The sequence below is a fragment of the Hordeum vulgare genome, chromosome 7H, assembly GCF_904849725.1.
Source record: "Hordeum vulgare subsp. vulgare chromosome 7H, MorexV3_pseudomolecules_assembly, whole genome shotgun sequence".
Lineage (NCBI taxonomy): Eukaryota > Viridiplantae > Streptophyta > Magnoliopsida > Poales > Poaceae > Hordeum > Hordeum vulgare.
In genome coordinates this window covers 599,884,285-599,893,469 of record NC_058524.1, presented here as the reverse complement: position 1 = coordinate 599,893,469, position 9,185 = coordinate 599,884,285, and the positions used below count along the sequence as shown (strand labels likewise).

Genomic DNA, 9,185 nt, shown 5'->3' with positions numbered 1-9,185 from the left:
TAGTCGAAGATGGTGGCCTGGCCAAACAAACAACTCATCTCCAACGGTGTCGTCATTCAGGAGATGTGTCTGCAACCAACTGCCGAAAGTCTTCTCATGTTCCCCTTTAATCCAAGAGTCAGCCTTCCCCGGGTTTTCGGAGCGTAGAATATTCTTGTGTCTCACGATATACGGAGCCACCACGGTGGAATTGTGTAGAACTGTGTAGTGTGCTTGAGAGAAAGAATGCCCGTCCATACATACTTTTGCTTTCCTTCCTAGTGTGCCTTTTCCTGTCAGCCTACCCTCATACCGAGATTCAGGAACACCAATCGGCTTAAGGTCAGGAAGAAAGTCCACACAAAACTCAATGACCTCCTCTGTTCCATAGCCCTTGGAGATGCTTCCTTCTGGCCTAGCACGGTTACGAACATATTTCTTTAAGACTCCCATGAACCTCTCGAAGGGGAACATATTGTGTAGAAACACAGGACCGAGAATTCTAATCTCTTCGACTAGGTGAACTAGGAGGTGTGTCATTATATTGAAGAAGGATGGCGGGAACAACAACTCAAAGCTGACCAGACATTGGACCACATCAATCTGTAACCCTGATAGACTTTCTCGATCGATTACCTTCTGAGAAATTGCATTGAGGAATGCACATACCTTCACAATTGCCAGGCGAACATTTTCCGGTAGAATTCCCCTCAATGCAACCGGAAGCAATTGCGTCATAAGCATGTGGCAGTCATGAGACTTTAGGTCTTGGAATTTTTTGTCTTTCATATTTATGATTCCCTTTATATTCGACGAGAAGTCAGTCAGGACCTTGATACTGAAAAGGACTTCAAAGAAGATTTCCTTCTCTTCCTTAGTAAGAGCGTAGCTGGCACGCCCTTGAAACTGCCCTGGATGCATGCCATCTCTTCCTTTATGACGTTCCTGGTCCTCCCGTGCTTCCGGTGTATCTTTTGACTTCCCATACAAGCCCAGGAAGCCTTGAATATTCACGCAGAGATTCTTCGTCAGGTGCATCACGTCGATTGCCGAGCGGACCTCATGGACTTCCCAGTAGGGTAGCTCCCAAAATATAGATTTCTTCTTCCACATGGGTACGCGCTTATCAGGGCCGTTAGGAACAGGTTGGCTGCCAAGACCCTTTCCAAAGGTTACTTTTAAATCTTTGACCATATCAAATACTTCAGCACGAGTACGGATGACAGGCTTCCCCCGGGGTTCTGCCTTGCCATTGAAATGCTTGCCTTTTTTTCTTTAAGGGATGCTTGGGCGGAAGAAAACAACGATTGTACGGATACACATTCTTCCTACAGTTGTCGAGATATATACTTTCTGTCTGATCCAAACAGTGCGTGCATGCATTGTATCCCTTGTTTAACTGTCCTGAAATGTTACTAAGAGCAGGCCAATCATTGATGGTTACGAAAAGCAACTCTCGAAGGTCAAATTCCTCTTGTTTGTGCTCGTCCCACACACGTACACCTGGTTCGGCCCACAGCTGTAAAAGTTGATCAACTAATGGCCTTAGGTACACATCAATATCGTTGCCGGGTTGCTTTGGACCTTGTATAAGCACTGGCATCATAATGAACTTCCGCTTCATGCACAACCAAGGAGGAAGGTTGTAGATACATAGAGTAATGGACCAGGTGTTGTGACTGCAACTCTGCTCCCCAAAAGGATTCATGCCATCTGTACTCAGACCTAACCATAAGTTCCTTGCGTCAGCTGCAAATCTCGGGAGCTCTCTCTCGATTTTTCTCCACTGCCGACCATCAGCGGTGTGCCTCAACTTATCGTCTTTCATACGATCTTCCATTTGCCATCGCAACAACTTCGCATGATCTTTATTTCTGAACAAACGTTTCAACCGTGGTATTATAGGAGCATACCACATCACCTTGGCAGGAACCCTCTTCCTGGGTGGCTCGCCCTCAATATCACCAGGGTCATCTTTTCTGATCTTATACCGCAATGCAGTGCATACCGGACATTTATCCATATTCTCGTACTTCTCACCGCGGTAGAGGATGCAGTCATTAGGGCATGCATGTATCTTCTGCACGTCTAATCCTAGAGGGCAGACAAGCTTCTTTGCTTCGTACGTGCTGGCGGGCAATTCGTTCTTTCTTGGAAGCATCTTCTTCATCAGTACCAGCAACTTTTCGAATGACGAGTCAGTCACACCGGTCTCTGCCTTCCACTTCAGCAATTCCAGTGTGCTACCCAGCTTCTTCTGGCCATCTTCACAAGTTGGGTACAACAATTTGTTGTGGTCCTGTAACATCTGCTCGAACTGCAACCTCTCCTTTTCTATGTCGCAACCTCGCCGTGCATCAGAAATGACCCGGCCAAGATCATCAGCAGGCTCATCTGGTTCCCGTTCTTCATCCTGATCTTCTTCTTCATTGTCTTGCATTGCGGTATCAGCATACTCAGGGAACATAGATCGGTAGTTGTCATCATCGTTCTCTTCTTCTTCATCGTCGCCTTCCATCATAACCCCTCTTTCTCCGTGCTTGGTCCAAACATTATAGCCCGACATAAAACCGGACCGAAGCAGGTGGCTCTGAATGACTCTTGAGGAAGTGTAATCCTTCCAATTCGACATTCAACACATGGACAAAACATATAGCCACCACCATGCTTGTTCGCATTGGCTGCATCTCGAAAAGAATGCACGCCTTCTCTGTAAGCGGCTGTGCGTCGATCACCGTACATCCATGGATGGCTCATCTCTGCGTTATACGACAGTATATCAAATACAATCACGATCCTAAAAATTAGTACCGCACGGTCTAAACGAGGAAATATAGTTGCTAACCTTTTAGAATAAGTAGAAATAAAGAGGAAGAGGTTTAAGCGTGGCTTGGGCATCTCATATCGTAGTTGTATTCGGTGAACTGAAGCGGCATCGCTCTAACACACATTTCAACAAACACCTCTAGTGCATCAAAAAAAGTGGAGAGCAAGCACCCACCCACAATCCTCCATCCAAGAAAAATGCAACGAAGAAGGGAGAGGGGGGCTGTGCTATATATAGGCAGTGGACTTTAGTCCCGGTTTGAGACACAAACCGGGACTAAAGGTGACGCACATGCGGGCTGCCCACCGCGTAGCCCTTTAGTCCCGGCTTAGGACACGAACCGGGACTAAAGGCTCCTTACGGGCCGGGACTAAAGCCTCGAGGGAGGATATGAGAATTGGGGCGACGTGGCCGGGCCTTTAGTCCCGGCCCAGAGGCAGGCCGGGACTAAAGGGTCCAGGCCAAAGGCCCGTTTTCTACTAGTGTATGTGTCCAGCCCTGCCAACGAGCCAGTATAATAAACCAGAGTACGAAAGATATAATATACACATGAAATCAAAACCATACAGCTCTTATATGTGTCTCCCGTGACCGTGATGATCAGGGTATGCCAGCCCCTAGAGCTTCCATGCCAGATATATTCCTTTGTCCGATGCTATGCTCCAGATTATTATGGCCACACTTGTAAACCAATCAAATATTTATATGCAAACAGCAGACAACATGCATATAGGAGTATCTTCTTGGAAACTAAAGGAAACTCTCATGGCACAGCTCCCAGGATTTTGTTCATTAGTGAAGAGCAGATTAAGCTCCAATGATGAATGTCACACACGTAACATGCCAGTACAATAATGGTTGCACATGAGTTTTGGAAACTACCACGGCAAGAATGAAACTAATTACCTCGATTGATAATGACATGAACGAGGCACTTGCACACCACACCCGGTCTATAAGTACCACCCCCAAACAACCCAAGAAAACCATCCCAAGCTACCATAGCCTACAAGCTTAATTAGCCATATACCAGCACGATCCATCAGTAGCAATGGCGCCTTCCAAGCTCGCCTTCTTCCTCGCTCTGAACCTGGTCCTCCTTGCCGCCGTGCAGGGCTGCGGTCCCTACTGCCCACCGGTCGTCCCCACCCCGCCGATCGGCGGGGGCAGCTGCTCGATCAACACGCTGAAGCTGGGCGTCTGCGCCAACGTGCTGAACCTGCTGAAGCTTAAGATTGGCGTGCCGGCGAACGAGCAGTGCTGCCCACTCCTGGGCGGGCTCGCCGACCTCGACGCCGCCGTGTGCCTCTGCACCGCCATCAGGGCCAACATCCTCGGCATCAAGCTCAATGTCCCCATCGACCTCACCCTCCTACTCAACCAGTGCGGCAAGAAGTGCCCCGCCAACTTCACCTGCCCCATGTGATCCATCTATCCATCGATTTACTCGTAGCTATTGCATGTCATACGCGCGCACTGTTACAGTTCATATGTCAGGCGTTTGCATGGGCTCCCTCGCTCATGCATGCATGCTTTATAAGCTTATGATTGATCAATGTCATTGTATCACGTTATGGTATCTAAATGCATGATTTGCATATTGTAAAAGGATATACATACTTGTACACGTACCTGGAATAGAAAGGTTGTTCAAGTTGGGTTAAGTCGACTAGTGATATGCCAGCTCTTGAGTTGTATATTCATATGTACATGCATGATTGCATCAATCATGATCAGATCCACATCTTTCCCCATGCATTAGATGATCCTTGATAAAACTAAAAATCTTGCTGAAGATTTTCTTCTTCTTCAATGTCACCTTTTACATCTTGACGTTCTAGCTGATCCATAAAAAATTAAAGGATGCATGCATCGTACTACTGATTATCCCGCAAGGCAAGACGTACACTCGTAGATGTCATAAGTGCATGCACGCATAGTTTTTTTTTATATATACAATGGCAGATGCGCTCACGTACATATACATACACTCACCTATATGAACATACACACGCATCCTATATCTACTAGGGCCTCCGAGATATTGAGTTAGCACAACATTTGAGATTGACGAAGTCATCAGAGACGTTTAATGATAGATGGAAACATCTTCTTTAACTGAACGAACATCGCCATGTGACATTTGTGGTAAGCAGTTCAAACTTATTAAGGAGAGAGTTGAATAAATATAGAAAATTTTGAGCATTGGTGTCAAGTCTAACTGGTGGTCTGATTCCACCACAAGTAAGCTAACTATTTTACCTATGCTCAATTCGCTACTTAAGTTAGCATAATGTATTCTATAGTGAATATGTACAAATCATCCATTGTTGTATCTTGTTGTGGCATCTAACTGACTCACATGTTCATAGAAGGACACACATAATAATAAAAAGAGTGAATTCCGGTTTTTACCTTCTATTTTAATATTTTTGACACTAGTTACCCGATTTAACGCGATTTCATCTGTTTTAATCCATTTAGCAAAAATGTTGCCATAATTTACCTTGCTTAAAATTTTGTGAGCGTTTTGACCGATGGGTCTCAATTGTAAAGTCCAACTGGCATGTCACATCAGTGGGGCTTTTCTCATGGTTTTTCTGCACGTCGAACCACATCGTCTGCCTTCTCCTGACCGGTCAGGGCCTCATTTGTTAGGAGGGGAAGGACGAGGTAGGGGACGAGCGGCAGGCAAAACTTCAAGGCATGGCTATTGGCAAAATCGGAGCTAATACGACAATCTTCTCCCCTCCCATGCATGGCTCCATCCTCTCCTGCTCAACCCAGGTGGTTATGTTTTTATGGCTGGATTTTCTCTCAGTCCGAGATGCATATTTGATAGGTTTAGGCTCCTTGTTTCCGGTTCAAAGAAGTATGGTGATGAAATGACCTTACTTCATAAGGATGGCATGATCCCATTGAACACATTGTAGGAGAAATTGTTACTGATGTAATCATGTATGTTTTTCTACAGCATTGTCATGTATGACCCTAAGTATGCATGATTATGTGGATCAGATTAAAACTGGTGTGTAAATATACTACTTCACTTACTTTGATGTACGTATATATCTAAATACCTAGTCAAGTAGCGAATATGTTGACCTCGTAGTGAGTTGGTATATATTGTTGGAAATATACCCTAGAGACAATAATAAATTAGTTTATTATATTTCCTTGTTCATAATAATCTTTTATTATCCATGATAGAATTGTATTGATTGGAAACTCAAATACATGTGAGGATACATAGACAACACACTGTTCCTAGTGAGCCTCTAGTTGACTAGTTCGTTGATCAAAGATGGTCAAGGTTTCCTGACCATAGGCAAGTGTTGTCACTTGATAACGGGATCACATCATTAGGAGAATCATGTGATGGACAAGACCCAAATTATATACGTAGCATATTGATCGTGCCATTTTATTGCTATTGTTTTCTGTGTGTCAAGTACTTGTTTCTATGACCATGAGATCATATAACTCACTAGCACCGAAGGAATACCTTGTGCGCATCAAACGTCACAACGTAACTGGGTGACTATAAGGTGTTCTACAGGTATCTCCGAAGGTGTCTGTTGAGTTAGTATGGATCAAGACTGGGATTTGTCACTCCGTGTGACGGAGAGGTATCTCGAGGCCCACTTGATAATACAACATCACACACAAGCCTTGCAAGTAATGTGACTAAGTGTAAGTCACGGGATCTTGTATTACGGAACGAGTAAAGAGACTTGCCGGTAACGAGATTGAAATAGGTATGCGGCTACCGACAATCGAATCTCGGGCAAGTAACATACAGAAGGACAAATGGAATGACATACGGGATTATATGAATCCTTGACACTGAGGTTCAACCGATAAGATCTTCGGAGAATATGTAGGATCCAATATGGGCATCCAGGTACCGCTATTGGATATTGACCGAGGAGTACCTCGGGACATGTCTACATAGTTCTTTAATCGGACTATTGACTTTAGGTTTATGGAACGAAATATCAAGGGGTTTCTAGAAAACATAGAAGATTTTCTGGACTCACTTAAAACAGGACAGTAGGTCGTTTAACCGAAAGGTTAGGAAGTTTTTAGTAAAATACAAAAAAAATTTAAGATTCACTTAAAATCAGGACCGTGCGTTGATTTCAAGAAACAATTGGGTTTATTTGTTTCCAAAAGGTACGACGGACGGGTAGAGACATTTATCCTTTTATTAATAAGTATAGACATAGACTAGTGATCTAGAATAAATGTATTATACTCCCTCTATTTCTAAATATAAGTGTTTCTAGATATTTTACTACGAACTATATACGGATGTATATAGACATAATTTAAATTATAGATTCATTTATTTTTATTGGCATGTAGTTCTTAGTAGAATATTTGAAGAAAAAAAACTTATATTCAGGAACCGAGGAAGTACTAATTTACAAGTAGTATCTTTATGTGATTAGTGAAACACCAACAATATGTGAAATTCAGACAGCTTGAGATAGCAAGTTCTGGATGAATCCACATTAGTATATCCTAGTTCATCCATCACACGTACAGCTAGCTAGGCAACCCTGCCGTAATGACGTGCATATATAGATATGCCTTTTTCTAACACGCAACCCTGCCGACATGGAAAATTAAATATACATGTGAACACTTGACTGGTCATACTACACTACAAGAAAATAGAATAACCAGACCCGCAATGTATATCAGAATACTAGCACCGCGTAGACTTCATAGACTAATTGCATGACAGGACGATCAACTTGCATGTCCCATGGAAATGACTAGCCTACGATCATAGCAGTGGGGTGTCAGTTAATATAATTTAACTTAAATATCATCTTAGTTTTAACAAATAGTCCAAAAATGGCACAAAGTTGTTAGAGAATTGTAAACTTGTAACCAATATAGTATAACTAGTTTGCATTTTTTAGTATAAATAGTTTGCATGTCCGATGGAAATGACTAGCCTACGATCATAGCAGTGGGGTGTCAGTTAATATAATTTAACTTAAATATCATCTTAGTTTTAACAAATAGTCCAAAAATGGCACAAAGTTGTTAGAGAATTGTAAATTTGTAACCAATATAGTGGACCTATGGCGGGGCTCCACCCTGTTCAAGGGTTGTATGTTCAATCGGAACTGGTTGTTATGAGAGTCTCACTGCTGCATCTTTCAAATGTCTAGACAAATGGTTTCCCTTCATGCCCGGCGCAAAAAAAATGATGCGCCTAAACTTTTAGCAAAAAACTAAAAGCTACGCAATTATGATTTTGATACTCCCTTCAGATAGTATGAGGAAATGGCATGTGCATGAACTAGAGGTCGTCTCTCATCAGGTTGCTATTAAACTTTCCCTAAAAATCTGGGACAAGAGATTGGAGAGATGCATAGACATCCACGCTCTGAAAATCAAGGGAGATGGATTAATGAGATTAGATATTCAGCCTCACAACTAAAATTAGGGGGATTAGGATTGCGCTTGCAAGCCTATCACGTGTTGCGACGCGCGCACACGTAAAAGTCTTCTCATGTAATCCATAAAGCTAATCGATAGGAACGATAGACATGCTGGCAGCTACATCGGATTTGAATGGTTTGGGCAAGGAAAATGATTAGAAGGTCGCATCTCCTTGGCGGCTGCCCTAGCATGACAACGTGCACTCCATGGCACCGGAAATCGGCCTGGGGTGAGCAACCTCGATGATGAAGGTGTATCCCTCCTCGCAGTGCCACATGAGGTTGTGCAACTCACATACGAATGGGTCAGCTACATGGCTAGCACTAACAGACGGTTGCGATCCCTTTTGCACCTCCAGGGAGGACCCAACTATCCACGATGCTAGACCGGTGGGCTAGCTCAGCGTCGAGGCGGCGGAGCCATGGATGAGAGGGCAGATGATGGGGAGAGGAGTGGGCGGGCTTCGCCATGGCATGGAGGGGAGGTGTCTGGGGGAGATGGCGGTGGATACTCTCTGGCGGGGAGATGAGATGCGGTGACAATTGGTGTCTGGTTGGTTGTGCGGGAAGAGTAGAAGGCAGCTGTGCGGTGCGTGAGTGAGAGGAGTGGCTGCTTTTTTTCCTGTCAGAAAAAAGTAAAAAGGAGGAGCTTCTATACGTTGACATCAATGTCACATAGCATAACAAGTCATTTCTAGAAAATATATATATACACAATTTAAAACTCATCAAAATAAGGATGCGGCTCACATTGTGCCATGCAATGAAGTTGAAGACAACATTCCTCACATTGTACAAAACTATGTTAAACACATCAAGTAGATCTTTATTTGTAAAAGATAATTAATTGGATTACTGAAGTGGATTTTAATTACTTCTCATCGTTACATGCTATAATTTCTATGCATGTAAATTTT

At 43.5% G+C, this 9,185-nt stretch overlaps 1 protein-coding gene across 1 annotated transcript; it reads left to right on the top strand.

The window, feature by feature from the left end:
- The first annotated feature begins 3,780 nt into the window (after positions 1-3,780).
- Positions 3,781-4,470, top strand: LOC123411996 (cortical cell-delineating protein-like). Its single transcript, XM_045104954.1, has one exon. The coding sequence runs from the start codon at positions 3,858-3,860 to the stop codon at positions 4,230-4,232; it is 375 nt and encodes a 124-aa protein (XP_044960889.1). The 5' UTR covers positions 3,781-3,857; the 3' UTR covers positions 4,233-4,470.
- Positions 4,471-9,185: the final 4,715 nt, after the last annotated feature.

Bases quoted from the DNA above. Each gene is read 5' to 3' on its own strand.
- LOC123411996 (XM_045104954.1), top strand. From the start codon at position 3,858: ATGGCGCCTTCCAAGCTCGCCTTCTTCCTCGCTCTGAACCTGGTCCTC.